Source organism: Tilletiaria anomala (genome assembly GCF_000711695.1).
Source record: "Tilletiaria anomala UBC 951 chromosome Unknown K437scaffold_48, whole genome shotgun sequence".
In the NCBI taxonomy this organism is placed as follows: domain Eukaryota; kingdom Fungi; phylum Basidiomycota; class Exobasidiomycetes; order Georgefischeriales; family Tilletiariaceae; genus Tilletiaria; species Tilletiaria anomala.
The window spans coordinates 61,765-88,915 of record NW_013546974.1 but is presented as its reverse complement, the minus strand read 5'-3'; the positions used below and the strand labels follow the sequence as shown (position 1 = coordinate 88,915).

Sequence of the window (27,151 nt, the reverse complement as noted above, 5' to 3'; positions counted from 1 at the left end):
CTGGTTAGGCTATGGGGGTTCAACGACAGCCAGACAGCTTTGGCGCCGAGTGCATAATGCTCCAGCAGGTGCGGTGACAGGTACGGTGGCCCCTCAGATTGGACTCTCTTTCAATCGCAGCGCAAGGCCGCCTGCCCAGCCCTCAGCTTGGCCGCTCTCGACGGGCAACAACACGCAGCTGTTGATCATTGGACTTGATCTTGCGCACTCGTTACAGGCTGCAAGGCTCGCAGCTGACAAGCTCAGCATGTACTACACGCTTACCTTGCTTTCACTCACAGCAATCATCATCTTCTGTGAGTGACCCTCGAGCTTGAGCGCAAGAGCGACCCTGCGCTCCGCCTCCTCTGACCCTGCTTTTCCTCGTCGCAGTGGCGATTCGGCACCGTGCAACCCTCGTGAGCCGCCTGCCGCCTTCAATCCAATCGCATCTGCCTCCATTACTGCAACCGTCCCCATCTCACGGCGGCGCGGCCTACCGGCGTCTGCCCGTGTTCGACTGGGGAACCGCGCGCGACGCGGGTCTTCACTCGACCTTGTTCGACATCGAGGCGAACATCAATGATGGAGACACCAGAAGCGGGTTGGATCAACGTGGTGCAGAAGAAGTGACCGCTATCATGCATGCTCAGGGTGTGGTAGGTTGTACAAGCATAACCCTTGCACTGCTTTGACTGCTCCACTAACTTGATCGCTTGATCCATCCTCTCTTGCCAACAGTCTTTCGATGAGGCGCGGTTGATACGCCATCAGAATATCTTGCGGCAAAACAACATCGATCCACATACTGGTATGCCGCTTGATAGCAAAGCTGTTCTCTCTCTCGGAGCCTCATCTCGGCGTTGAGACACGGGCCGGCTTCAAGGAAAGTACAAGGGTTGTTGTGGTTCTCATGGACTCTGGGGCTGTATCATTAGAAGGCATTTGCTTGCTTTAAATTACACTTCCGTTTGCGTGGATGTAGCTCATACTGGGCGCAGTAGAAGAGAGTTCTTTATGTCGACGCCTCTTGATCAGCCGAGCCTGAAACCTAAGATGAGACCTGCCGTGAAAGTAGCGCGTTGCTGGAAATCAGCTGTAAACGACAATACGAGGAAAGTGTACCGTCAGCATGCATTTTGATAGGCTTCTTTCGCAGCTGCGAACAGCCTGTCACACACCGGTTAGGAAATCAACTAGACGCTGCCAGATCCTAGCAGCTCTCGAGTGGGTGATGGGGTTCCCAGCTGGGTCAGCAGTCCCTCCCGCAGCGGTATTGACGACTGTCTCATACTTGCTGCCGATCGCCTTCCAGTCGATGGTGATCCAGCGTTGGCTGGAAAAGTACTGCATTAGAACAAAAGTTCCGCCTAATAGGAAGGCGATCAGCTTGAGGCCCTTCTTAATGAAGATACCTGCGCAGACACCGCAGACGGTGCCGAAGGAAAGCTGGTAGAGGTTCACGATCGATTCAGGTCGTTCTCCGTGCCCCTCATCGAGGAGCGGCAGAGACGCACTGCTGGCATATGACCGGGAGTTGGAGAGGTCCTCACATGCGATCGTGTTGGATTGCTGCTTGAATGCCGAAATCGCCAGGGCTGCGATCACGGTCCCAGAAGCGGCCATGCTCAGGTTGAGCCTGGCTCCCTGGCCTCGACCGTACGAGCCAGATCCCGAGCCCCCTGCACGCGGCGGTAGCTCGAGAGCGAGAGAGCTGACACAACGCCTAGAGAAGATGGCGCTAAGCGGCTTCGTTCGCTGCCTGAACGGGGTTGCAGCGGCATGGCGCAGCGTGAGCGCTTGCGTGGTCGATGCGCTAACGGCGGGGAACGACAGCCGCAGACCCAGGCCTTGCGCGGCGCAGCGCATAGATGGTCCTACAATCATTTGGTATGATCCAGGCAGTGACACGTTTCAAGGTTTACTCCGTACCGAGCTATTCCTCATTGAACCAGAGTGCAAGCATCGCCACCCACATACCATAGCCATCCAAGTGGCATGAGGGGGAGCTGCTGATCCATCGATGAAAGACGGCCTTCGATCCGGGTGTTATTGGCATTGCCACATCTCAACCCATCAGCGCACAGGCCACTCGGCTTGCACTCTCATACTTGGAGCCCATCATCACACAACCCTAACATTGAGTCCCGTACATAGTCTTGCTCTAATCAGTCGACGCGTCGTCCGCTGGTCGGTCTCACGCTCTCTCCGAAGGGACTCACCGTCTGCTCTTTTCGGCTCACGTTCACCACAGCCGGGCTGGGCAGCCTGGGCATTGTCCGGCCTAGCGAGCAGCACATCAAGAGTCAAGACCTATAGCAGATCCATTCGTGATGACCAAATTGTAATCTACAGTGTGCTCTGCACCGTCATTATGCAACCTTGGATGCCAGTCTCCTGATCGACGGAACCGAAATGTATGCGGGGCAGTACGTCTCGATGCCTACGATGATGATCAAGAAATCGGGTCAGCCTTTAGGATTACGTGGGCAGAGTCCAGAACGGACACGCTACTCACCCGTCACTTCCCTCGGTATCGGGAGCTCGTAGGGACCAGCTTCGTCGACTTCTGGTGGTAACAGGAGGTGATCGTTGCGGTCATTGGGCACGACCCGCGCAGCGACAGCCTTTAGGATCTCTGGCGAGATGGGATTCTCATAATCAGCGACATAGTAGTGGCTGATCAGCTTTTGGATCTGCGTTGGTGTCAGCATCCAGCAGACGTCGTAAATAATGTCGATATCGCCCAGCGTAGCTTTCTTGAGCTGCAGCAACTTGGTCGCCTGCATGAGATGCTCAAGCTGCAGTGTGCCTTCAGGCATGTCGTGCGACTTGCACCACTCCTCGATACGCGTAATGTTGTACTGGATCTGCATGGCTCGCTTCCACGAGCAGAAGTTCCGCCGCATTAGGAGATCGTTGAAGCTTGTCACGCCAATCAGCTTTAGCAGCTCAGTGACGACCTGCTGCGTGACGGAGGGTTCAACATAGTAGCTTTTAAGACTCTTCCAGACCTTGTTCAGCACCGCCAAGATGTCGTCCATGGCGTACGGTGGTGTCGTAGCGCCCGAGAGCAGGCCGCGGAAGAGCCGACCTCCTCCGCCGTCGCTCGTTACGAATCCAGGAAGCGACTGCGACTCAACAAGCGCAGGGATGACCATCTTGTGCAGCTTCTTTTTGGCCTCTTGCATCCAAGTGTGGTAGATGTTGTACTCGAGACTGTCCAAGTCATGCTTGACGATGGTAACCAGACGCTCATAGTCTCCCCACTCGAAAGACCTTGCCGCGCCATCGGCACCGGGGCCGATGCCTTGCAGCATATCGCTTTCGGCGATGCAGACGAACGAAAGAATCTCATGGACGTTGGAGAGCCAGAAGATGCCGGGCACGATCGCATCGTCGCCTTGGAAGCTCATGACGTGCTGCTGAATTGTCTGCATGACGTTGGCCAGGAATCGTTCGCTCTCGCGCACCATGCCATATTTCCACATCTCGTTCGTAACGAGCGAGATGAGATGTGCTGGGAAGAGGACCTCCTTGGGCGACGGAGGGTTCTGCAAACTCGGCGCAGGGATCTTGAGGTAGCGGATGAGCCCGTTGAGCACATCTTCATCGAGCTGCTCCTCGTTCTCGAGGATCTTAATGATCTCCTCCGAGGGGTCGTCATCATAGTCCTCGTCATAAACACCCCGCTGGCCAAAGCCAGGAATCTGACCATCAGTACCAAAGGCAACGGACACATGGCGGTTTGCGATGGCCGCGCTCCGCTTGGCCGCCGCCATGACATCCTCGTCATCACCCATGCTCATCGGCTGCTCAAGCGCCTCGGCCTCGCTATGTCTCCTGGCACGTCTCTTTGGAGCATTCACGTAGCCGTTCTCCCGACCTGTAGCCATGTTGAATACAGGCGGAGCAGCATTCTCGATGCGCTGCGAGTTCTTCTGCAGCGTATTGAGCGCATTGGCGCGGTTGAGCTGCTCCTTGAGAGCGCCAATCTCCGCACGCAGGGAGTTCATCAGCGCAATGTCTTCTTCAGACGTCTTGGCCGATGTGGCGATCGCGTTCTCCCGCGCTTCGAGCTCCTGTGCGTGGTTGGCGGCCTCCTCGCGGAGCTGCGCGATGAGCTTTTCGTGCTCGTTGATGCGGCGCAGTGAAGCCTCATGCTTCGCATCCACCTCCTTCTTGGCAATCAGCAGCTCATGCCATTCGGCATGCGGCACGCTGGGCTTATCGAGCTCGGTCTGCAGCACCCTCGCTTTGGCATCCAGCTCATCATGCTTGCCCTGCCACTGCGCGACCTGCGCCTCGAGTGCGCGGATCTTGGCGACGAGCTCCTTGTTTTCGCGTGTGCGCTTCTGGAGGTTCTGCGTAAGCTCTACGACCTTGTTCTCCAGCTTACCAGAGACCTCCTTGAAGTGCTTGACGCTCTTCGCCTCGTTGCGCAACGCGATGAGCTCGCGCTTGGCCAGGCGCCGACGATGCATCGACTGGATGAGGATGATGCCCTGGCGGTTCCTGCGCAGCTGGCGACGCGCCAGCACGCCACGGAAGAGGCTTTGCAAGCGCGTGGCGGCAAAGTGCGTGCGGGTCTGCGCGAAGCGCGCCCGCACCTGCCGGCCGCGGATGAGGGCCTGCAACCGGACCATGGCCGTGCGGACCTGAGAAAAGTGCTGGCGTGCGAGATGCGCGCGGATGGCCGTCTGCAGGCGCGTGGCGGTCGTCTGCAGGCGTAGTTCGGCGACATAGGACTGGGCGAGCTTCATGCGCCACCACGACTGGATTTTGACCGAGTTGGTACGCATGGTCTGGTACCGCTTCTGGTACACGTGGCGTCGCAGGTTCTTCTGGATGAGCGTGGTGAGGTGGTTGAGGCGGTCCGTGCGGCGCTGCTCAAAGTGCGCGAGCATGCCGGCGCGGAAGAAGAGCTTGGTGAGCCCAATCTGGTATTTGTCATCTTCGCTGACGACAGACTTGAGAATGACGGACGAAAGCTGCCGGGCGGCCTCTTCGCTAGACATGTCCCACTGCTGCGACGGGACTAGCATGTAGTAGCGCGCGGCAAACTCGGAGAAGGTCCATCTGCTCGGGTAGCCGGCACAGCTGATGCGGATAGTCTCGAGAACACCGCATGCACGTAACTGGCCAAGGACGCTCTGCGGCTCGACGGCCCAGGCTTTCTTCTGCTCGTTGGGCTTGATGCAGCGGATGTAGTGGACATTTGTGTTGTCGATCGTGTCCATAAGGCTGACGAGCGAGGCTTTGAACTGCGAACCGAGCGTCGGCTTCTTGACGATCCCTCCAACCTTCCGCAGGCCGGGGGCTGGGGCGGGAGCCGCAGCAGCGCCTTTGTCACCGCTGGTGGCAGCCGCTGCACCTTCGGCTGCCTGCTGCTGCGCCTCCTTGGCGGCCTGAGAGGCGGCGAACGCAGCATCGAAGACCTCCTTGAGGAAAGGGTTGGTGGTGGACTGCAGCAGCGCAAGCTGTTCGTCCGGCACGGTGTCCCTGTTCTTCTCGAGAAAGCCCTCGATTGCGTAGTTGACATCCAGCGCGTAATGGCACACGGTGAAGCTAGAGTTGCCAAAGCGCGGATGCTTGAACGAGTTCTTGAACTCGGGCCTGCGGTCAAGCTGCGTGAACAATTTGGTCAGGAAAGACCCATCCGAGCCGGATGGTAGACGAGACTCCTCGTCGAGCAGCGAGAGGATGCCGAGCTTGCTCTCGATCATGTCGATCGTCGGTTGGTTGTCGCTAAAGTTGATGAAGGTCCACTGGATCTTTTCGTTCATATACTCCTCCTGCTCGAGCCGGAAGACGTGCTCGTTGAACTCGTGCTGCAGACGCTCGTTGGCATAGTTGATGCAGAACTGCTCGTACGAGTTGACCTTGAAGCGCTCAAAGCCGTAGATGTCCAGCACGCCGATCATTCTATCGCGCGTCGATCCGGATCCCAGCGCGAGGCTGTGGTTCATCTGGACGACGAGCCAGTCGAATAGGCTCGAGTAGATGTACTTTGCCACACTGTCGCGCACGCCGATCGCCTGCTGCAGGTTGAGATTGCTGACAATCTTCTCCCCCCGCGTGGTGAGCTGCTTCTTGACGATCCACTTTTTGAATTCATACGTGTCGATGCCGATCATGCGAGACGCGATGAACAAGCTCTGCTCGTCCTCGGCGATCATCGAGTCGTTGCGCGTGGCGGTGATCTGGACATTGCCGAGATGCAAGAGCGCCGCAAGCAACCGGAAGATTTGCCACTGCTTCTCGATCGTCAGGCCGACGGTGGACAGCGCCTTCTGTGTCGCGCGGAATTCTTCTGCATCATTGACACCCGCGATGACCGTGTCGCCGCCTTGGTTAAGGTAGTGAAACGCTTTGGCGTCCTCCAGACCGAGGTCCTTTCGCTCAGAAGAAGGTGCGCCTGCGCAGAGTTGATAGAAGATATGATAATTGCGCTCGGTCTCTGGCTGATAGACGAGACGAGATCGTTCAAGCAGGTACTGTGGGATGCAAGGGTAAAGGCGAAGGCACGGGAAGTATCAGCAGCCTTTTTGCAATAGTAAAGCACCGCTAGATGCACTCACAGTCCGCATCTTTGCGCCAACAATGACGTGCTTCTTGTCAAAGAGGATTTCAATATACTTGCCAAATCTCGAACTGTTGTCGTTCCGCGTCGTCTTGGCGTTACCGAAAGCCTCCATGATCGGATTAGTCGCGAGGATCTGCTGCTCCGTCTCGCTCATGCCCCCGTTCGCCGTGGCGGCCGAGTTGGCAGCGGCGGCGGCCGCTGCTGCAGCGTTGCCGGGCAAGGCTTTGCGTGCTGACACGCCGGTCGGCCGGTCGGGATCTTCGACAGTTGCAAAGTACCGCATGATGTACTTGGCCGAGACGGTCTTTCCGGCTCCTCTGTGATAGTGTGTCAAGGCAAGGCATGAGCGTGCAGTTTCGAGTGAGCAAAAGCAAACGAGAGGGGGGCATTGGGGGGAAAGACTCACGATTCACCACTGACGACGATGGTCTGATCCTTCTCGTCACGAATCATGCACCTGTACGCATCTTCTGCGATGGCGAACAAATGGGGCTCCAGCTCTCCGCGCCGTTTGCCGCTGTACGCCTGGATGACCTCTGGCGAGTACAGGTTCAAAGCGTAGAACGGGTTCACGGCGATCAGGACGATACCTGAATAGGTGTAGATGTTGCGCTGCGAGTATCGATTGAGGATGGTGTGCAGGACTATGCGCAGGGTGCGGAGGGTTGATCAGTTTTCCTTGTCACTAGAGAGGGAACTGTGCGAGGCACACACCAGCCGGCTCGTTCAGATAACTCAAGTTAGTCAAATCATCCGTCGCCTCGAGCATCGGAGGGTTTCGCAGCGGCGGCAGCTGTCCGTCAGGCAACGCACTGCCCCCGGTGGTTGTCTCGGCCAATCCGCCGGCGGCAGCCGCCGCGGCGTTGTTGTTGAACGCATCAATCTTCTGGCGCGTCGTCTTGACCGTCCGCGGCTGACCCGTCTCGTCAAGTGTGAACTCGAGCACGACGTCATCCGACGAAGAGGGTGACGCGGGTTTGATGAGCGTAGCGCTGATCCAGCCTTGATCCTTGTCCGGGAACCAAGCCTTGGTACCCGGTACGTAGGCCGAGAGTGGGTTGGAGATCGATGGACCGTTTGGGGCTGACATCTTGGCAACTGCGATGATTCTTTGTAATGTGCAAGGAAAGGGTCGTCGTGGCCCAGCCAAGCGAATTTAGAGCGGGAAGAGGGGAAGGAGCGAAGCGTCGAGCCGGTACCGGGCAGATCTGTCGATAGGCAGCGAAGGTCCGGTCACCAGCTAACTAGCTATCCAGGCAGGCACTCCGCTGACACGGGCGGTAGTCCAACAAGGTGAGGAGAACCTGCAAGCAGGTGCTGGGCGGGTGACTGCCTCCAGCTACGAAGTGAAAGCTGGAGGACAGTGGACAGGATGTAGGTACTTTATCCCCTGGGGTTCTGCTCTATAGTCGTCTCTAGCAGGTGGATCTCGCAGAGGACGCTGGCGGCTGAGACGGCCCAAGCAACATCGAGCTGGAGCTGTCGATCCCCCAAGGTTGTTGGTGGTGATCTGGTCACGCATGCATACATGCTCTTGTTTGGAGCTGATAAATGGAATGGAAGAATGTAGGATGGCTGGGAGATGGCGGGCGCGCGCGGCCACGGGTTCAACTTAAGGTATTATGAAGCTGGAGTGGAGATGGGGGTTCGAGGCACTGCATCCCAGCAGTCCAAGGTGTTGATGATAGGTACCAGCGCTAGAGTGGAGTGGAGTGGAGTGGAGAGGTGCCCCCTGTCGCCACGCCTGCTCTCCGCACGTGGTTGAACTCTTCGAGAGGCCTGGGGGCAACAGCAACCCTACGTTTTGCGAACACCGGCAACAGGTATATCCATATATACGAATATGCTAATCTTACAAGGCATGCTATGTGGTACCCGATCATGATCTTCGTGATCGTGGCGTTTTGTGCTGGGCCAGTATTTGCAGATGCCTTGTCAGGAAGCAGATGGAGATGCTCTCGTGTACAGTTCTCTTCGCTGAAACTCATGCAGGAATACCCTCTACGATCGCATGAACCTGCGGTGCGGTATCTGCCTCCATCCTCTCCTGTACCTTGCGCGCCTCGGCGTGCCAGTCCTATCCCGAGCAGAGGTAGGAATGGCGAGTCAGTTGAGCGATTTGAACCTGTAGCAGTAACGTACAGAAGCACTCACCGTACGCATGATGACCCATGTGGTGCCGATGCTCCCCAGTACGAGGCCGACCGTCAAGCCAAACCAGATGCCTTCCAGTCTCCAGTCAAGCTTAAGGAGGAGGATCGACACCGGAATCCCGGCGAGGTAGTAGCTGACCAGGTTGATGTATGCGCCCAAGTGTTGCCGGCCGCTACCACGCAGGATGCCACCTCCGACACCGCAGATGCTATCAAAGATCTGATGAGCGGTGCCAGGTCAGCAAGCAGCCATTGTTCATGGCACGAGAAGATAAGTTTCTGTATTGGGAAACCCACGCACCTGGAAAGCAGCCACGAACGGCAAAATGTCCGCGACAAGATCTACCACCTCCTTGTCTCCACTGAAGAGCCATCCCCAGCTGCCTCGCAGGCTGACGAGCGCTGCACTGTTCGCCACGCCGCTCGCAAGCCCAATGAAGAGCGAGGTGGAACTGCTGAGCCGCGCATACGCGGGCTTGTTCGCGCCGAGCAGGTTGCCGACGCGCACAGCTCCAGCGACGGCTATCGCGTACGGCAGCTGGTACGTGATGCTGCTCGTGACGAGCAGCACAGACTGTGCCGCCAGCGGCGTAGTCCCAAGCCATGAGGTGAGCAGCCCGGTGATCTCCCACGCCCACCACTCAGCCGCCATGGCCGTAGTCGACGCGAAGCCCAGCTGCCAGCACACGGCCAGCCCTTTGAAATCGAGTGCACGCCAGGACCAGCCGCCCCATGCCTGTCGTGGCGCAATGTAGCACTGCAGCAGGCCGAGCACGAGCATCAGGTAATACGAGATCAGCGAGGCGATAGGCGCTCCGACGAAGCCCAGGCAGACCGACGGCGGACCGTAGACGAGGAGGATGTTGAGCGGTACATTGATCACGCTCGCGATGGAGACCGCGATCGTCGGCGCGGTGAACAATCCCTGTGCTTGCAGGTAGCGGCGCGACGTCTCGAACCCGGCATAGGCGGGCAGTGCGAAGGACAGAATGAAGAGGTACTTGGCCGCCAGCGCCGCAACTTGAGCATCCTGCCCTAATGCAAGTAAGAGGGGCTCGGCAGCCCACCATACAGCGCTGATCGGGATGAGAAGTGAGGCGGTGATGATCGTCATGCGCTGCGTCCACAAGCCAACAGTCCATGGGCTCGCGCTGGCGTATGCAGCGGGCAGCAGTGAATCGAGTGCAGAGACAAAGCCACTGCAGGCGAGCAGAAGGGAAAATTGTGGTCAGCTTGGCTGTGAAGCTTTGTCTCGAAAGGCGCCTTCGCTACCCACGAAAGGATGGAAAAGCCGGTGACATTTGCGGTCATGCTCGCAAGACTAGCGGCAGCTAACTCCTTTGTGCCGAGATGGCCTAGGCTGAATACGGTAACGATATTGAGCGAGAGTTCCAGCAGATGCGTGCCCCAAACGGGTAGACTGTATCCCACAAGTACCTTCACTTCGCGAGTACGCGAAGCGGCAGTGGGTGCAGCAGTCGTACCGGGGATCGCATCGGTGATGCCCGGAAGCGGTTGGATTGATTCTCCGCCGTGGTGCGTGCTGCTCGAAGGACCGCTGGAGGCTGCGAGCAAAGGCGTGCGCTCGGTAACTGCCGTGCCTGACGCGTAAGCCTGTGAGCCAGCTTCAGTCGCAGCCTCGAGATCCAGCTCGCTTGCGGCGCCGTCCACACTGAGCTCTTCGATGCATTTCGCCACGTCCTCGCGTGCGGGCAGCGGAGCCTGCCAAAGTGCACAGGTGGGCGAGAGAAGAGGCTGACCAGGCCCAGTGGGAGCCCCTACGGCTGCGGCCGCGCAGAGGGGAGCCAGCGCAGGCGTCAAAGAACCCGAGCTAGTGAAGCCAAAGCGCGGGGACACAGGCGTCGGGGATCCACTAGATATAGAGATGGAGGAGAGTGGCCGCACTCCTGGCGATATGAGGTCACTGGCATCTTGTCCAAGCGCCTGCTCCTCCACTTGGAGGATGTCAATCGGCGGAGGACGCGCTTCACCGCCTAAAAGGATGCCACGCGCACGATTCGCCAGACTTCGAGCATCAGAATCTACTGCCAGTGCAGACCCGTCTTCCGTGGTCCCATTCGCCGTGCTCTGTGTAAGATTCGACCTGGATGACTTGCGCTGTTGCTGCATAGATCCCACACGTTGAGCAGGAGAATGTCGGCGGAGGCGGCTGCCGGGGGCATTGGCTGCTGGATTCGGCGAAGCGAATGAGATATTTGATATTCCATCTTCGTCGGCAGCGTTGCTATCGTCGAGTTCATCTGCACCATTTATCGAGAGCGACTCTTCATTGCCTGCAACGCTGCACTGTGAGAGAGACGCGCTGCTGTATCGTTGTCGCGCTTGCCGCGCGCCACGTCCTTGCCTTTGTGATCTAGAGATTCGGCGAGATCCAGCTTCGAGTACATCGTCGGCGTCGTCAACATCGCCTTCCCCTTCTTCTGCGTCAACCTCGGACACATCATCCTCTAAGCCTTGGAATGGACGATAAGAGGTTGAGGGAGCTTGCAGCAGCCCGTAGTCACGCTGGACGGAAGCAGGAGACGAGGAGTAGCGCGAAGTAAACGACATGTCGCCGTTCTTGCACGGCGCCCTTCAGGTTATCCCTCTGAAGCGACGCTTGTGCAGGAAGTGGACTACGGTGTACAGGGTATGCCAGTGTATGAATGTCAGCAGCAAAGTGTACACACACAACGTTTCAAGGGGAAAGTAAATATAGTTGGGGGTCGACGAAGGCGCAGTCAGTCGGTTTGGAGGAGACTAAAATCTTCAGAACCCGGTCCGGTGGAGAGAGTTGCGGGTTCTTATCAGTCTGAGAACAGCCTGACCTCTCCTTTCTCGACACCAAGATCAAAGAGGGTCTCTTCTTTAATGTGATCCAACAAGTTGACATCTCTTTTGGTCAGAAGCAATCATTATAGCAAACCAACGCATGGACTCTTGGCTGTTGCGGAGGTGCTCGGAGGGGAAAGCAGGTATTGCCGGAAGGTTGAACGAATTCAAGGCTCGCTGACCCCCTCCCCCCAAATGTAGCCTCAGCTTGTTCTCCCGGCTGGATACGACCAACGCACATCAACTTGGACAACTCGTCACTACAGAGCCCGGACTCTCGCATCTCCGTGTGAGTCGAGCGAGCATGCAGACGTCATCACACGCCAGTGTGAATCAGTAAGGGTCCTCTTCATTGAAGGTCTCGATACAAATCATATATCAACATAACAGTGACAGGAAGGAACTGATGGCCCAGGAACGCATAGAAGCGCTTCAAATGGAGCGATGGATGGCAAAGCGACATGGAGTTTTATTTTGATAAACGAGCCAACCATGATAGTGCAAACCGTCTCATTAAATACTGTGCATCGCTGCAGAAAGCACATATCTGCTGCGAAACATACCGCAGATCCAGATGCGCTGGATCACTGACAGCTCGAATCGGGTAGGTTTTCATGCTCGTGCCTGACTTGCATGTGGTACACGGGATGTATTCGGAGATTTGCAGGTAATCACACCACGGTGCGCTCACGTTAGTTCGACCAAAGAGTGTATTACCATCTGGCTGCCCAAACGAAAGGACACGGCAGGGCTTTCTATTCTTTGCTTCTTCCTACCGAGTCCAGCATCAGGTATCAGATGCGGCAGCAAGTCGTGCGAAGCCTCGTCCGGAATGTACGCAGTTCCTGCGTTGCCAACATTTCGGACACACGATCCACGAGGAAAGGGCAGTCGGTGTTCAAAATTGCACCAACAAAACAGCCTTGAATCTTGCAGCTGCGTTGCTCGACCCCCCTGAGTCCTTGATGATTGCAAGGAGCTAAGCCGCGACTTTGCTTCAAGGGTCTCAATACCCGAGGCCTCTGGTATGCCAGGGTACCCAAATTGATGCCATATTGTTTTGTTAGTTGTTGTGGTCGGGTGTTTCTTCGATGGGATATGAGCTCGCTCTGACATCTCCGTTCCCTCGTCGATGGGTGTATGTGTCAAGTAGCTGGGAGTGAAGACACAGCTCTCGTGCCCGTGCCAGCTGTTCCGCTCTCCAAAAAAAATCTGGATGGTATCTGCGATTGGCGAAGACAGCAAGAAGAAGGCAGCTAGCTATGCATTGCACAACGCACATCGACCTCATTGCATCGGTGCACGTACGGATCGCAAGTGGTATCACCTGGCTCAGCTTGTTATCCAGAAGCTCGGAAGCTGCCGGAAAATCTTATTCGCGAGGTCACTAGCGGTACACCAGTAAGCCTTCGTTACGGGGTATCCAGCGCGGATCCACCGCACCTTCCCATCTACATCCTGCCTAGGTCTTCCCCCATCTGCTTTCTCTTGAAGGCGTAGTGCGGCTCCTTTAGCATCTTCATCAAAAGTAACGGCGGCATACATCAAAATGGCGCCCGGATTGGCAGCAGGCGGCAAGCACAAGGAATCCGCAAATGCGCGTATCCTGGGCTCTGGTGTCTCAGGCATTGCAGAGCTGTTTGTCTTCCATCCGGTAGACACTGTCGCTAAGAGGTTGATGAGCAACAAGGTCAAGGGTGCACAGGTGCGTAACTTTCGGTCTTGCGATCCTGTAGAAAGTCTTTCAGGCGCAATGGTGAACTGGTGAAGGCGATGAAGTGCTCTATCGCAGTCCGAAGGCGCACCGGGTCTCGGCCATGCTCTCGCGCGCGAGCATCCCCGCGCTTTCGCATATTGAAACGTTCTTTCCTGTTGCAGATCACCGATGTTATCTTTAAAGAAAAGGCATCGGCGCCGGCGGGAGCCAAGTTCCTCTCACTCTTCCCCGGCCTCGGCTACGCAGCGGGTTACAAGGTTCTGCAGCGGGTGTACAAGTTTGGCGGGCAACCATACGCAAATGACTATCTTACCAACAACCACAAGGCGTGGTTCACACGGACATTCGGCGAGCGCAACGGCAAGTCGCTCATGTCTGCCACAGCCGGCTCGCTGATTGGGATCGGAGAGATAGTTCTGCTGCCGCTGGACGTGCTCAAGATCAAGCGCCAGACCAACCCTGAAGCCTTCCGATCGCGAGGCTTCTTGCGCATCGTCGCTGACGAGGGCTTTGCGCTGTACCGCGGCTGGGGATGGACCGCCGCGCGCAACGCGCCTGGCTCGTTCGCCCTCTTTGGCGGCAGCGCGTTCACCAAGGAGTACATGTTCGGCTTGAAGGACTTCAACAACGCAACGTGGGGGCAGAACTTTGTCGCCTCCATTGGTGGCGCGGTCGCATCGATCACCGTCGCAGCGCCACTGGACGTCGTCAAGACGCGCATCCAGAATGCCAACTTTGAGGCCAACCAGAGTGGCGTGACCATCATTAAAGACATGGTCAAGCACGAGGGTATGGGTGCCTTCTTCAAGGGCCTTACCCCGAAGATCCTCGTCGTCGGGCCAAAGCTCGTGTTCAGCTTCACGCTCGCACAGACACTCATTCCGTTCTTTGGCCAAGTGAGCACTGCAGCCGTGGTGCAATGTTCTGGCTCCAGAACTCTGACCTGTCCTCCCTTTTCTGCATTGCACAGTACATTTAAAGCCGAGAATGCTGCTCGGTCGAGGTCGCGGATAGTAGGCCCGTGACTCCTCACTTTCCGGCCGCGAGTTGCGTCATGGAATCACACGACGCATCGACGCGTCTGGTATATGCCACCACTCTCCGCCTTCTCTCTCGCCCTCCCAGTCTCTCATACCGCACAGGTCATTGACGATCCATGCTTGCATCAAAACCTTCAGCTGGGCAAGCGGCACAGGTACATGCTCCGCACGGTCGCTTTGCGAGAGCTCACATAGACTTCTTGTACGTTACCGCTCCTTTTAAAAAGTGAGACTCCGCGTCCCAATGCGCACGGCCCCCAAGGTTGGTGCGAAAGGTGCGCCAGCGAGCATGTCGATGTTCGCGTGTCTTTAATGAAGCAACAACAAGCGTCAAGCCGCAATCATGAAACCCTTGCAACATGTTTAGAAGAACCGCTGCAACATTACCGGCTTCTGACTTTTTGCATCTTCGCATTGTCGCCACACGATCACTGTGGAATGCGCCGGGGTACCCGCGGCATCAAGGGCATGAGATGGTGCTGAGTGTGAAGCGCAACTGATGCATATATATGTTCTTGCATACGAAGAGCCGGGTTCTTTGCGCGGAGTGGCTACCTGGGAGCACCCCAGACCACGCATCCTCCTTTCACCAGCCAGTCTCTGGGCGTCCTATGCGATGCTGCTTGCCTAGTGACAAGGAGCGGGGGCCTTTCCGTTCTCCTGCTTGTCAAAATGGCCTGCGGTGGCGAAGAAGCCTCCTTGGCGCTTGCGGCATGGGCGCGGAAACGGTGTGGTGGGATGTGGCTTGCCGTTAGGTTACTGCAACGATGCATGTTTCCGCCGCGTCACGCTTCTAGCTGAGTGTTATTGGACCAAAACGTCCAAAAGCCGTCGCTCTTGTCCCCGCTCCCTCCCCTTCTCTCCCCTCTTTCTTACAGCTTTGACCAGGGAGGTCTCACATACAAACATACACCTTCCTTCCTGGGTCGTACTGTATCGCGTCGACTCCTCAGCATTGACAGAAGGACGACTTTGGCCTCCGGCGCATTGGGTGAAGGCAGTCACGCCCGATCCAAGCAAGGGAATGTCAATATTTCACAAAATAGTCCAAGTTTGCCCAGATATGTAGTCCATCGCGCACATAACCTTTGGCTAATTGCGTCGGGAAAGGATAGACCAAGGACGATAAGCTGCGAGGCTACATGGCCAAAAAGAAAAAAGAACGCCCGGATGACCGGACCGGGCAAGTGCTATAACAAAGCCTGGGCGGCTGTCTTGGCCAGCCGCATCAGAAAGGCCCGTCTGAGTGCCCCCATACTAGATTATCAGTAGACTGTGCCCATGGCGCAATCCCTCCAACTGCCACAGGGGCTGCCTGCCTCCAGTGTTGCGTCTCAGCAATCTAAAGCTGATCTCATATGTTCAAGAATGATCCCAACAACACAACCTCGTTCGTCTTTCGAGAACCAAGATTTCGATCCATCGATCCGCCACAAAGAGTATGCAGCGAGGGACAGCTATTAAATACAATCAAGGCCCTCAACAAGTCTCGCAATTGTCTTGGATCGTCAGCTGCACCCTCAGCTCGCAGCCTTGAGGCTTGAGCTCGCCCAGCTCCCGTTATCAGTTTCTCCGCTCCTCTTGAGTTCACATGCTGTGAGACAGGCGTGCCTCCGAGCCCCATGATCTTAGCTCAACGGGGTCCAATCAGAACATTATGATGTCCATACTGGTCACTTCCCACACTGCAGAGCCAACAGCGCCGCTTTTGTCCCCGTTGGCGCTTGTGCTTTCGCGCTGCTCTCTCAGCAGCGCATCGAGTGTGTCGGTGATAGGGCCCATGGCGAGCCATGGAGTGCGGTGGTGGCCCTTGCGGCCTCTGTTCTTGCAGTTATCTACGCATTGCTTGCTGAGCTCCTGGCCGTGTCAACAGGCCGAAGGCTAAACAGTCTTGTGGTACTTAGCCGAGCACCATTGCAAAAAAGATTGCGTTGCTGACTCGATCCGGTGAGGTTGCACATAGCTCCTTGCTGAGAGGAGAGTGGCCAAGCTGATATGCCAGATCCGGGACGCGTCAAGTACGAGAGTCAAGCTGATGAGATTCCTTTGTAGTGTATTCGTGGAGTAGCCAGCTGCTCGTTCAGCCGCCGCCATCGGCAGGGGGTAAGGCGAGATAAACAGCGTCGTGGCCACCAATGATATGAGCGCTTCACCGCCATCCGTCTCCTACATTTGACAGCAAGCATCGCTTCCATCTTTAGCACCACTCACCCAATCTCCTCATCCACCTCCCTTGGATCTCAACTCGTTTTCAGCTGCATAGCTTCTGAGCTCAAGAGGTATCCATCTTCTCCGCCCTTCAGTCGCACAATTCTGCGCAGGGATCCCCCCACCTTCGAGTCCCCCCCTTCTTCCCGGCGTCACCCTTCACTCAGCACTGTGAGGACGCCCCCATTCCCGGGGTTTCAAAACGGCGCTCCATTTACTCTCAAGAGTACGTACGGAGGTTAACAACACGGTACCGTGCAGAGGCAGCTATGTACTACCGACTGGGATAGTTACCGAGCTATCTGACTCAGCAAGGTTGGCAACGGTGTTGTTGCATCCTCACCCACGGTCTCTTCGGCAGTTTGAAACCATAATTTGTGCACGGTCCAGCGACCGTTCGCTCGCCCATCCAACCTGGTCCCCCAAGCCAGCCGCAATTGTTATTTTGTAAGTCGCTGCCACCTCGAACTCTAGCTCACTCGTCGTGCAATGTCGGCTTGACCATTTCGCCTTCTGCCGTTCAACCTTTGCTCTGCGAGCAGCGCCAAGGCTACGCTTCCCGAAGCGATTCATCTCTCCAAGCTCAGAAGGAGCAGGATCATAGTCCGCAGCTGGAAATCGGCAAGGGCACCAAAAAGGCACGGTCCAAAGAGCACGAGCGCGCTCTAACCGATGATGTGGACACCATGGTGCAAACGGGCTTTCCCTCATTCATGAGCGCAAACGAGCAGCATGCTGAAGAGGAAGACTCTTGCAGTATTGGTTTGGAGTCTTCCACGCCAGCGCAGCCGTTTCACGGACTCCGAGTGATGCTGGTCGATGATAACCAGGTCAATTTATCCAGTGAGCCTTCGTCCCTCTCCATCTCTTTGGAACAGTATTGTTTAGTGACTTCTGACCGCAACCTCCCCTCAGTCCTGTCGACTCTCCTGAAGCGCCGTTTCGCACACCTGCTCGCATGCGCCCCCGTCGCGGTCGACTCGGGCCTGAAAGCGCTGCAACTTCTGCGTACTGGCGTGTACGACGTCATCTTCCTCGACATCCAGATGCCCTACCTCAACGGTGGCGATTGCACGCGCCGCATCCGCGCAGGCAAGGAGGGCATCCTGCCTGCCAACCGTGATGTGCACATCGTCGCCGTCACCACGGTCGTCGGCCCCAAGCCCGAGCAGGTCTACCGCGCGGCCGGTTTCGACGGGTGCATGAGCAAGCCGGTGCGCTTCGAGCACATGTTCCATTTTATCGGCCCGCTCGCGCAACAGGCGGACGCGGCCCGAGCTTCCTGCTGCGTCCCCCCCATCAGCATCACCAGTCCTATGCTCGAGCCGTTCGAGAAGACGCTCGAGAAGCGTGTCGATGGCGGCGACCAGTTGGAGGAGCATGAGACTGATGTGATTGAGAAGGGAAGGAACGGCTACGTGTCTCGTCAACGCACATGTGAGGTCATACCGCCGCTTCCATCCGCCACGCCCAGCTCTGCACGGCGCCCTTTCTACGTACCACGTGCCGCGGCGATCGAGAGTAGATCGATGTCGTCCTTTTCCTCCTCCTCAGCGTCTGGCACCACGGGCAACTTGTCCGAGAAAGACGCGCTCGCGCAGCAATTCCAGGAACACCCGGGCATCTGTGTGCCGAGCCTGCTCGAGCAGCAGCTCAAAGCACAGACCAAGGAGAGCCTCAAGAAGGCCGGCGCGGTCCTCGTCACCAGAACGAACAAGGTCAACAACACCGGCTCGCCCATCAGTGTCACAACCGCCGCGCCTACGTCCGCCGCGGCGTACACGCGCATCGACCAGATCGTTGCCCGTGTCGGCAGCTGTAGCAGCGATGCTAGCGGAATCTCCATCACAAGCGGCGGCGACGGCAGCAACAACAGCAACAGTATGAGCAGCACGCCAGGCATGACTTCATCTCTCGCTCTGATCAACGCGAACGTCTTGGAGAAGCACCAAGAGTTCCACACCCAGTCGCTGCCGCAGCAACAGCAAGACGTGTCGGGAGAATCTGATGATGCTAGCTCCTCGTGCGACGACACGTCTGTCAGGTCTGCCATGTCCGCTGGGGTCGAGGATTCCAAAGTCGACGACGATCAGCACGGGTGTGTGCACTCGTTCCTCGAGGGATCGACGCTTGGTGGAAACAGCACCCCCAGGGGTAGCAATGACCCAAGCAGCAGCGGCAGCACGCCCCTTGTCATGCATCTCGCTGTCGACAAGAGCATCGTTGACGTGCAGATTTCGCCCACATTCGAGCTGAACCAGCACGAGAACCTTATCGAGGCGGCGATGCCAGCTGCTGCACAGTTCCCGTTCGACGAGCCGGCTCTCACCACTGCCGACGCCATCCGTGCCGTCGACGTTGCGCCTCTGATCGTGCACCCGACCGCGCAGCATGTTCCAGTCGACCTTGACACGGAGTTCAGGTCCGACCAGCCGGCAGCAGGGCAGTTTTTGCAAGCTGTTATTGCGCACCGCCTCAGCTCGCCTGCTGTTCTGCAAGGCTTCGAGCTTGACAAGAGCGCTGGCGATTCTTCCACTGTCGAGCCACAGCGCCCACTCACGCTACAGGAGGACAGCTGCACGACTGAGTCGGCTCCGGATATCCGGACGTCCAGCATTGAGGGTGTGGGCAATGACGAGCCGAAGGAAGGCGCTGGCGACGCAAGCGTGCAAGGCCTCTTCGCGCACAGGCGCTTCACCGTTCCCTTGATCCACAAGGCGCCTGTGCGGCCCTCGCTCCACCCGCTGGCCCCTCCGGGTATCCTGAGCGTGTCGACAGCGACCTCGCTGAGACAATGATGACGATCCTATTAAGTGCCTCCGCTACAGCAGATGCTGAGGAGGACACACCGTCGGCCAGCGGCTTCTCACCTACCCCTATGACGGGGGTCGCCAGCACCAGCTTGTTCATGGGCCTTTCACGCCGCTTCCTACGCCATCGCTTTTCCCGGGCGGCAATGTCAGCTTCTTTGATCATTGCATCAGCAATGATCGTGACACACACACCGGCGATCTCTCCAGATCCACCACCTGACGTCTTGTGCCTTTCCTTACACCGTGACTACGGTCATATCCCATCGTCTCTCGACCGAAGGCCAGCTTACGACTTCTGCTTTTTAGTATTCGAACGGCTGTGTGATTTCTGCACGCATTCTTCTGCATACCCCGCATCGGTCCCCCGCAATCCTAGTTTCAATGCGGGCAGTTCACCGCATCGCTCATTGCACCCTGTTCAAAAAATTCATTCAGGGGGATCGAAGAGGCTTTAGCGACGATGTCGTACAATTTGCAACGCATCCTTTGGACACACCACTTCTCTCCCCTCACACGCGGTGAATCATGTGAATTGACGCCTAGTAGGGATGCATACACGCCACACAGATACGTTGCATCGCTCTTGCAACGGCACGCTCATGCGAACGCAGCAAACACAATAGCCCTCGACTCTTTCTTGGCATACGAGCATACCGGAAGTCGGCAGAATCCTCGCACACAGCAAAAAGAGTGCTGATCAGCGCAATAGGGCTCCGCGTCACGCATTTCAGATCAAAAGGTCAGGATCAGATCGAATGTAGCTTAATCCCATCCGTGTACCCTTTTGAACCGAGCTTTGATACTCGCTGTTTGTGTCGATTTGCAGCTTGCACCGTCTCTGAAGTTCGGTGCCGGATGCATGGACACGAGCAGCTCAAGGAAAAGTACGGTAGATTTCGTTTGCAGTTGCCTATAGGCATGCATGAGGCAAGAGCGGAGAGGCTCGACTAGGTAATCATGTGCACATGTATGAACTACTCGTCGCTTGGACTCATGCTGTGGATTTGCGGATATATAGCCCGACTGCTCGACTAGATGAGACAATGAGCCTAATCGCTAACTACGCTGAAGGATCTACACGGTCAGAATAAGCATCACAGTGGCTGGGCTCTTCAGGGCAAGGTTCGGGACGCTCGGCGTGCGTCGTTCGACCGCATCTTTATCTACTTTATTTGAGGAAGTCGTCCGTGCGCCCGTTCGGCAAGTGACCTGCGATAATGACAATGTAGTCAGCAGACCGATTATTTGCACGCTGTCTTTGCGTCGGGCAGTCCTTCGAAGTTCGATCTCAGCAGTTGCGAGCAGCAGCCATCGTCAAGCTTTATGAAAAAGCTGCCAACGCCGTTCATTCTTTCGAATGCGACGGGTTCCCGAGGCGAGCTCGCTCCAAGACGTATAAGCCGGAAGCTCGGTTGAATTCTGTCGCTCCCCTTTCCCAACGAGGCACAGCTCGCCCGCTCTTCCGCTCCGAAGGAAGCCGCTGCAAGCATTATGACCGCGCTGCGATTCTTCCTCGGTGACCGTTCGGCCAGCTATACGTCAGCCAAACCGAATAGACACAACTTCACATCCAATCTGCGTGCAGGAAGGAAGAATGCAGTTGAAGGGGGCGGTGAGCATGACGTCGGCCAATTCCCCCTCGCCATACCCTCCTCTTTGCCGCCATCGACATCTGTGTTCGAGTGTGTGGCTCTTCTGCTCCTGGGCCGCGCTGCCAGTCATCCATACACCGCGACGTTTTTGATCGACAAAGTGATTGAAGAGGAGGAGGAAAGGGAAGAGGAGGAAAGGGAAGAGGAGGAAATCGCATGGCTCGATGTAACGGGCTCAGAGCGGCCGTCTGTCCGTATAAACGACAGCATCAGTGGCGGCGTTAACGAATGGTCAGACGTTGACCGCCTCCTCACCAGTCATCACAACCGCTCGGACACGTCGCCTGGCACGTACACCTCTTGCAACTCCATACCGCCATCCGCTTCGTCAAAGACCCCCAACGCTTCAAGCTCTGTCGCGGCACTAGAAAACGAGAGCATGTGCTACTATAGTGACGGCGATGGTGTAGGCAGCTCGCCTTCGTCAACGCGCTCATTTTTGTGAGCTCCTGCTGTACCCGTCCATACCAGAGAGCTACTCGACCAGCTGTCCGCGCGGCCCACATTTCGCCGCACACGCAGTCTAGGCCAAAAGCCTACCCGCAGAGCAAGCCTCATCAACCTGCTGCAGAGCTACAAGAGCGCCACGTACGCGCCTGCCGCGTGCTCCAGGATGCTTCCGTATCTGAATTCATCGCTCGGCGCGTTTGTCGGTCCAACTTGATAGGGGATGCGAAGCGAGCACTGAGCTGACAATACGCTCACACTGACGAGGGAGATGCACGTCAGCGTTGAGGTGCGCCACGTTCTCGCGATTGGAATTTGACGTGCATCGGGCGGCGAGCTCGGAGTAGGCAGCAGCAGAGGAGATCTCAATCGATAAGGTATCAGCGTGTTTATTCACGTAGGACTTCATGGCAGGCCAGTCGATGTCTAATTGTTCGATTCTTGTGCCAAAGATGATACCGGGATATACTTTACAGTGCGCTTGAATTGGAATTGGATGGATTTGTCTTGCAATGATGAAGGTGATAGTGCCAGGGATATTGTACTTGAGGATGATCGATGTTTCCTTCACGCCGACATGGGAACTTGATGTTGCTGTGACGCTGCAGCCGCCGCTGAAATACTCGCATCAAAGCTGGAAGGCATGTTGATAGGCTTGAGCAGCTCTTTCGCTCTCACTTCCGCATCGCCGAGGATCTTTTCAAATCGTTCCAGCTGCTGCTGCGTCCATGCCTTGATATCCTCCGGTCTCCTATTCGTAGGCGTCATGGCCTCTTTTATCGCTACTTTCGTCGTCGATGCAGGGTCGGAAGGCACCGACTCAGTTCGCATTCCGCTTCCGTCACTGCTCTCCCACTCCTCGATCCAGGCGCGACTGCGCGCAACACCGTCGATCTCTGTGCGCCACTGCGTCAGGACAGCACGCAACGAGCGCAGCTTCCTCGATGCGTCGTTCATGGCGGCCCTGTGCACCTGCGCATGCTCGTTCATTGTGCCGAGCGAAGAAATGAGCGATTCGGTGCACGCTTGCAGGTCGTGCATCTGCGACGCTGTCGTCGACTTGTGCGATTGTGGATATTGTACTACTGCTGCTGCCATCGACGCGTGCTTATTCGAGGAACTCGCGGTGGAAGACGGGAGCACAGCCCTTCGTGGGCCCGAGGAGAAAATGTCACTGGCACCATCACTTTGCGGAATCACGTCGCCCGAGGAAGAGCCAATAGCCGCAAAGCCGAGCGAGTCTACTTCCTCTGGGTTGAGTGCTGAGCGATCGATGGACTGATCTGCCTCGTCACCAATGCCAGCTACGTCTGCGAGCGCCGCCTGCCACTCCGCCTCGGGTCTCGCGAATGCAATACCCATCTCTTTGAGCTCTCGTACCTGTGCCTCTCGCTCCTTGGTGGTATCCTGAAGAAGTCGGAGAATAGCAGCTGCGTTGATTTCTAGAGCCCCTGTGTCATCCGGGGCTGTGCCTGTTACTATCGAGGCTGATGATGTTTGCTGTGCCACTCGTATCGTGTTGCGCTCCTTGAGCTTGGATAAGAATGCATCGGTCATTCGTAGCGTTTCTTCTAGCTCTTCCCGCACCGCTTCTTGTTGCGCTTCTATCCGTGCGATTCTAGCTTCCTCCATTGACTCGTCTATCGTGTCCACAATCGATGCAACAAGGCCATTTGCCAGCCCCAATTCGGCGCCTAACGAGTCTCCATCAGCGCCAGGCGCGGGGGCCTTCGGGCTGTCCTCGTCCAGGTCGACTCTGAGAGCTTCTGCCAAGCGCTGCTTGTCCCTGCGTGGTTGTCGTGCCGGCGAGGTGGTGCCGGTTAGCTCGTCTGCCAAGCTTTCCATGCCACTCCCCTTTCGGGGTGTCCGTTGGGGGGTTTGTGACCGTCGCGATGACGGACCTGCCCCTGATGTCTGCTGGTGTTGCTGGCGCTGAACGATCTGATCGCGTTTCGGTGTGCCAGGTGCCGAGAGGTGATGATAGGCCGAGTCCGAGTCGTCTGCTATTGCATGCTGCTGCTCGTGCTCGAGCTCGGCGCCTAGCGAGTCACCCAGGCCCATCATACCGTCTACACCACCGAGTGAATCTTGTGAGATGCCCATGCCTACAAGCTCATCTCCCAAGCCGGCCAATGAGTCGGCTAAAGTCTCTTGGAACTCATCGCCGGCCGTATCGTAGTGATGTGCGTCAAACGCTGGGTCATACTCGTCGCACGCTTCGTAGTCAGCCATGTTTGCTCGCTTTCTATTAGGACGGGATCGCCTTTACCGACGCCTTTGGACTCTCGCTTCCTTCAATGTGAACAGCTGCTTTTGCCGCAAGCCAGATGTCGCGGTCTTACTCTCTGCTGCTTACGCTTCGCTGAGCAAGCTCATCTCGAGGGGATCAAAAGTTGCCAGCTGCGAGAGGTGAGACTAGGCGCGCATCCTGTCACCATCACAATGGTTCTGGAAGTGTGGAACTATAAAAAGAACTAGACTCATAATAAGCGACCGCGCTTGCGCATGTGTTGATTGTGTTGCTCTCTTCAGTTTTCGTTTGGTATGTATGTAGCATGAGTCCATGACCAGGGTGACACTTGCTTCTATACCGCTGATGGAGTCTCATCGATCTCACATCTCGCTCTTCCAGCGGCATGATGCTTTCTCATGCTGGGTTTTGACATCCATTGCTGCCCTTCAGGTACAGACCCTATAAGATCTGACGCCCGGAAGGTGCGCACGCACTCACATCACCCGGGACTCGAGCACATCGAGTCCATGTGCAGGTTCCCCCGCATCGACGCAGCATGAATTCGGCCTTTCCCAATTCTGGGCTCAAATGTCAGTCTTTGGATGTACAAGAATGTGCCATTTAACGTTCGGTATTCACTCCTGCTGACGCGGATAAATGCCGTCTTTTGGTGTGGGCAGTTCTGAATCATGCGATCAACTGTCTCAATCGCTTCGGCGATGTGCTCTCCCTGCACGCCAACCCTGGAGAGACAAGCACGAATACGGCACCTTTTGTGGGTGGGACGCTCAAGGCTCCCATTCAAGCGCTCAAATGAGGCAAGCGTTGACCCAGGCTCTTCCACCAGGTCCGCTTCACCGTAATCAACTCCTCCGGATCCGCCCTGTGTCAGGTGTTTCTAGAGGAGCGCTTCTTCGGCCGCTTCTTCATAGAACCAGACGAGGACGCAAAGGCGAAAGTGATTGACGCGCAGATGGCCGCGAGGGTAGGTCTAAGTGCCGCCAACGTCAAAGTAGGCTCTTGGTGTCTAGTTCTAACATTTGTTCTCCTGCAGACATTCCAATCTTGTTTCAGGAGTAAAGCTAGTAGCAAGCAGCTGATTGAATGCGAGCTGAACATTAAAGAAGATGATCGCGAGAACCGCATCGAGATTAGCCTGAATTATGACACCAGTGCGCATCAGTTAAATACATTCAGCATACGTCACCGTGGACGCTGGACGGCTGACTGTATGCTCTTACTCATTACGCATGCAGATTTGAATATTCGACATTCACTAACATATGAAGCAAGGCGTGGGCTGGTACCTATGGGAACTGTGGGACCCCACCTGATCCGGCTTTCACCTCAGACGTCAAAGGCATGGCTCGATCAATTTCTAAGTGCTTCGACTTCAACGCGATTCGGCGAGGTGACCTTGTGGTGCTACGATGATGTCTGCTTGCTCAAAGCTAAACATGAGGACCTTCCCACCCTCAAGGAGGAATGCAAGAGGGGCATTCAGACAAGTCTCAAGGTAGCCATAGACGATCTTGACATTTTTGACGTCGAGAGAGAAGAGCTGCTGACCTTTGCATTGAAGGAATTTAGGGTGAGCCAAACTGCTTCCGTTCACTGTGCGAAACGCCTGACTCATGATTGAGCGGTTTTGGTGCAGGCTGCGCTAGCACTTGCCGAAACGCTCAGCGTCCCGGTCGACCTGCGCTTCAGCGAGGGAGGGGAGCCGCTCTTTGTCGAACTGCGAACATCCGAAGGGGCGCGCGTTGTGACCGTCCTCGCCACCTCTACCAACGATGTGACCGAGTCAGCCGACCAAAGCACTGCGCAAGCGCGAGCAGGAGAGGAGGTACGCCAGAATCCCAACACCACACGAGCTCGCGCAGCCGCTGCCCCCGCCGACAACAACGCCGCGACGAACGCGAATTGCGGCGATGGCCAAGTGCTCAGTCGTGGAAGAAGCCAGTTCACAGTGCCGAGTAGGGCAGCAACAAGCCAGTGGATGCCCGCGAACGACAATGGTGCTGCGCGAGCTCATGCGTCTTCAGTGAGGGGCTCGAAGCTCGACAGCGGCTCGCTGCGCACGGTGCTTGAAAGCCAGGCCTCGCAGCATCTTAGTCTCTCGAGTTCACGAGGAGTGGGGAATATTCAACAGGGCACGCCGATGGAGTCTACGCAGATGCAGAATGACAATGCCCGCCGGATGAGTGAAGAGCACGACGCACCGCCGCTCTTCCGCGGTGGCTCGCAAGCTACCACAGCGCCCATGGCGACAGAGGGCATACCCTTCGATGATGAAGCGGATGCGAATGACTTGGAGGCGGACAAAGCGGGTCTTGACGCACTCGAGGCTTATGAGAGAGCTACGCAAACGCAGCAGCCGCAGAAAGAGCCTGGTTCGCAGCTCCTGTCACAGCTGTACCTTCACTCTGTGGCTGGAAGAAAGGCAGTAGCAGGCGTTGCAGAAAGGGCGCAACGTGAGGAAGGCGAGGAGGAGGGTGGAGAGGAGCGCCGACGCAGAATGGAAGAGGAGCAGCGGGAGCTGGCAGCGATCGCACAGACGCTTGCGGAAGGCTCGATGGCCGCAGCTGCTTCGGCTTCCAGCCTGCGACTGCGACCTCGACCAAAAGCAACGCCAGCAGCCAGTAGCGCACATGCAGGCGGGAATATGAGCCCGAGCGCAAATGCGGTAGTACTACATGAACAAGCGGGCTCTCCGGGGAAGGCGCCTAACGCCAAGGATGTGACACATGCGGATCTGGATGAATTCGAGCCGCTGCCGATTGACGCAAGCAACGAGCTACTCGGCGTGCAGCTCGACATGGAAGGTGCTACGCCTCCTCGGTCTTCCGCAGCAATGATGGACCAAGCCATCGTGACGATCGGTGCGCCGAAGAGTGAAGCATCATCGCACGCTGAGGAAGCGGGTGGCGATGAAAGCCTGGGGGATGAGCCGCTGGACGAGACATTGCCGGAGGACTCCGCACGGCCTACACGATCGCTGCCGCTGCTGCAGGGGAGCACGCTTCTGGCTGACAGCGAAATGGAAAGTGACGACGAGGATGAGGAGGATGACGAAGCGATGCAAGCGACGCAGATAGAAAAGGTGAGTCTCTGTCCACTTGAGCATGGCACATGCATGCCCGACGAAGTATGCTGAATTGCGTGCGTCTCACACACATACAGTACGAAGCCTTATTCTGATCGGAATGCAGATATTCGCGGGGGAAAGCGCTTGTAACATACAGATGGGATCCGCTTGCATCGTTCTGCTTGATACATGTGTAGGAAACGAGAGCGAGGCTACGCAGCCAATCCGAGCGCCAGCGCCAGTGTTTCGGCCACGGAAGACCCTGTGCGCGTGCTGCTCAACCTTGAGCGCGGGGCGCGAAGCCCGCCATGGGACACACTGTGGGAGATGTGCAGAGCGCGGGAATGAGCCCGGCGGGGGGACGGCGCGATGTCTTCTCTCGCGCACGACTGCGAGTCGTCGT

General features: G+C 56.8%; 10 protein-coding genes across 10 annotated transcripts; 5 read left to right on the top strand and 5 right to left on the bottom strand.

Annotated features, from left to right (window-relative positions):
• The first annotated feature begins 152 nt into the window (after positions 1-152).
• K437DRAFT_129994 (uncharacterized protein) lies at positions 153-1,087 on the top strand. Its single transcript, XM_013387473.1, has 3 exons — positions 153-296; positions 373-638; positions 721-1,087. Exons 1-3 carry the CDS (start codon positions 248-250, stop codon positions 844-846), a joined length of 441 nt encoding a protein of 146 aa, XP_013242927.1. The 5' UTR covers positions 153-247; the 3' UTR covers positions 847-1,087.
• Positions 889-1,977, bottom strand: K437DRAFT_256898 (uncharacterized protein). The gene is made up of 2 exons (XM_013387472.1): positions 1,161-1,977; positions 889-1,075 (listed from the first exon to the last, which is right to left on the bottom strand). Exons 1-2 carry the CDS (start codon positions 1,864-1,866, stop codon positions 1,014-1,016), a joined length of 768 nt encoding a protein of 255 aa, XP_013242926.1. The 5' UTR covers positions 1,867-1,977; the 3' UTR covers positions 889-1,013.
• Positions 1,978-2,285: 308 nt separating this feature from the next.
• Positions 2,286-8,114, bottom strand: K437DRAFT_256897 (myosin V). The gene is made up of 5 exons (XM_013387471.1): positions 7,280-8,114; positions 6,972-7,209; positions 6,561-6,882; positions 2,498-6,476; positions 2,286-2,422 (listed from the first exon to the last, which is right to left on the bottom strand). Exons 1-5 carry the CDS (start codon positions 7,653-7,655, stop codon positions 2,352-2,354), a joined length of 4,986 nt encoding a protein of 1,661 aa, XP_013242925.1. The 5' UTR covers positions 7,656-8,114; the 3' UTR covers positions 2,286-2,351.
• Positions 8,115-8,378: 264 nt separating this feature from the next.
• Positions 8,379-11,443, bottom strand: K437DRAFT_274456 (MATE efflux family protein). The gene is made up of 4 exons (XM_013387470.1): positions 9,995-11,443; positions 9,020-9,917; positions 8,720-8,938; positions 8,379-8,642 (listed from the first exon to the last, which is right to left on the bottom strand). Exons 1-4 carry the CDS (start codon positions 11,287-11,289, stop codon positions 8,550-8,552), a joined length of 2,505 nt encoding a protein of 834 aa, XP_013242924.1. The 5' UTR covers positions 11,290-11,443; the 3' UTR covers positions 8,379-8,549.
• Positions 11,444-12,836: 1,393 nt separating this feature from the next.
• Positions 12,837-14,660, top strand: K437DRAFT_256894 (mitochondrial carrier). Its single transcript, XM_013387469.1, has 3 exons — positions 12,837-13,255; positions 13,429-14,163; positions 14,238-14,660. Exons 1-3 carry the CDS (start codon positions 13,100-13,102, stop codon positions 14,244-14,246), a joined length of 900 nt encoding a protein of 299 aa, XP_013242923.1. The 5' UTR covers positions 12,837-13,099; the 3' UTR covers positions 14,247-14,660.
• K437DRAFT_256893 (uncharacterized protein) lies at positions 14,251-14,960 on the bottom strand. Its single transcript, XM_013387468.1, has one exon. It carries the CDS (start codon positions 14,720-14,722, stop codon positions 14,495-14,497), a length of 228 nt encoding a protein of 75 aa, XP_013242922.1. The 5' UTR covers positions 14,723-14,960; the 3' UTR covers positions 14,251-14,494.
• A 2,529-nt stretch (positions 14,961-17,489) lies between these two features.
• On the top strand, positions 17,490-17,732 carry K437DRAFT_207749 (uncharacterized protein; the record flags this gene model as incomplete). The annotated part of the gene is made up of 1 exon (XM_013387467.1): positions 17,490-17,732. A coding segment is annotated over one exon (243 nt), but the record flags the coding sequence as incomplete, so codon positions are not given.
• A 3,000-nt stretch (positions 17,733-20,732) lies between these two features.
• K437DRAFT_274453 (uncharacterized protein) lies at positions 20,733-21,644 on the top strand (the record flags this gene model as incomplete). The annotated part of the gene is made up of 2 exons (XM_013387466.1): positions 20,733-21,421; positions 21,503-21,644. The coding sequence occupies exons 1-2, from the start codon at positions 20,820-20,822 to the stop codon at positions 21,642-21,644; spliced, it is 744 nt and encodes a 247-aa protein (XP_013242920.1). The 5' UTR covers positions 20,733-20,819.
• A 66-nt stretch (positions 21,645-21,710) lies between these two features.
• K437DRAFT_129830 (uncharacterized protein) lies at positions 21,711-23,784 on the bottom strand. Its single transcript, XM_013387465.1, has one exon. It carries the CDS (start codon positions 23,657-23,659, stop codon positions 21,995-21,997), a length of 1,665 nt encoding a protein of 554 aa, XP_013242919.1. The 5' UTR covers positions 23,660-23,784; the 3' UTR covers positions 21,711-21,994.
• A 320-nt stretch (positions 23,785-24,104) lies between these two features.
• Positions 24,105-27,085, top strand: K437DRAFT_129793 (uncharacterized protein). Its single transcript, XM_013387464.1, has 7 exons — positions 24,105-24,250; positions 24,341-24,435; positions 24,508-24,645; positions 24,715-24,832; positions 24,917-25,251; positions 25,318-26,763; positions 26,844-27,085. Exons 1-7 carry the CDS (start codon positions 24,217-24,219, stop codon positions 26,859-26,861), a joined length of 2,184 nt encoding a protein of 727 aa, XP_013242918.1. The 5' UTR covers positions 24,105-24,216; the 3' UTR covers positions 26,862-27,085.
• The last annotated feature ends 66 nt before the right edge of the window (positions 27,086-27,151 follow it).

What these genes read in the sequence shown, in the direction of transcription:
- K437DRAFT_129994 (XM_013387473.1), top strand. Translation starts at nt 248, where the DNA reads ATGTACTACACGCTTACCTTGCTTTCACTCACAGCAATCATCATCTTC. An exon ending in CACAGCAATCATCATCTTCT is followed by an intron (nt 297 to 372) that starts GTGAGTGACCCT and finishes TCCTCGTCGCAG; the next exon opens with TGGCGATTCGGCACCGTGCA. An exon ending in TCATGCATGCTCAGGGTGTG is followed by an intron (nt 639 to 720) that starts GTAGGTTGTACA and finishes TCTTGCCAACAG; the next exon opens with TCTTTCGATGAGGCGCGGTT.
- K437DRAFT_256898 (XM_013387472.1), bottom strand. Translation starts at nt 1,866, where the DNA reads ATGATTGTAGGACCATCTATGCGCTGCGCCGCGCAAGGCCTGGGTCTG. An exon ending in TCTAGTTGATTTCCTAACCG is followed by an intron (nt 1,076 to 1,160) that starts GTGTGTGACAGG and finishes TGTCGTTTACAG; the next exon opens with CTGATTTCCAGCAACGCGCT.
- K437DRAFT_256897 (XM_013387471.1), bottom strand. Translation starts at nt 7,655, where the DNA reads ATGTCAGCCCCAAACGGTCCATCGATCTCCAACCCACTCTCGGCCTAC. An exon ending in TTATCTGAACGAGCCGGCTG is followed by an intron (nt 7,210 to 7,279) that starts GTGTGTGCCTCG and finishes CCCTGCGCATAG; the next exon opens with TCCTGCACACCATCCTCAAT. An exon ending in TTGGCGCAAAGATGCGGACT is followed by an intron (nt 6,477 to 6,560) that starts GTGAGTGCATCT and finishes TGCATCCCACAG; the next exon opens with TACCTGCTTGAACGATCTCG.
- K437DRAFT_274456 (XM_013387470.1), bottom strand. Translation starts at nt 11,289, where the DNA reads ATGTCGTTTACTTCGCGCTACTCCTCGTCTCCTGCTTCCGTCCAGCGT. An exon ending in ACCGGCTTTTCCATCCTTTC is followed by an intron (nt 9,918 to 9,994) that starts GTGGGTAGCGAA and finishes GCTCGCCTGCAG; the next exon opens with TGGCTTTGTCTCTGCACTCG. An exon ending in CATGGGTCATCATGCGTACG is followed by an intron (nt 8,643 to 8,719) that starts GTGAGTGCTTCT and finishes TGCTCGGGATAG; the next exon opens with GACTGGCACGCCGAGGCGCG.
- K437DRAFT_256894 (XM_013387469.1), top strand. Translation starts at nt 13,100, where the DNA reads ATGGCGCCCGGATTGGCAGCAGGCGGCAAGCACAAGGAATCCGCAAAT. An exon ending in ACAAGGTCAAGGGTGCACAG is followed by an intron (nt 13,256 to 13,428) that starts GTGCGTAACTTT and finishes TTCCTGTTGCAG; the next exon opens with ATCACCGATGTTATCTTTAA.
- K437DRAFT_256893 (XM_013387468.1), bottom strand. Translation starts at nt 14,722, where the DNA reads ATGCGAAGATGCAAAAAGTCAGAAGCCGGTAATGTTGCAGCGGTTCTT.
- K437DRAFT_129830 (XM_013387465.1), bottom strand. Translation starts at nt 23,659, where the DNA reads ATGGCTGACTACGAAGCGTGCGACGAGTATGACCCAGCGTTTGACGCA.
- K437DRAFT_129793 (XM_013387464.1), top strand. Translation starts at nt 24,217, where the DNA reads ATGAATTCGGCCTTTCCCAATTCTGGGCTCAAAT. An exon ending in GCACGAATACGGCACCTTTT is followed by an intron (nt 24,436 to 24,507) that starts GTGGGTGGGACG and finishes CTCTTCCACCAG; the next exon opens with GTCCGCTTCACCGTAATCAA. An exon ending in TTGCATTGAAGGAATTTAGG is followed by an intron (nt 25,252 to 25,317) that starts GTGAGCCAAACT and finishes GTTTTGGTGCAG; the next exon opens with GCTGCGCTAGCACTTGCCGA.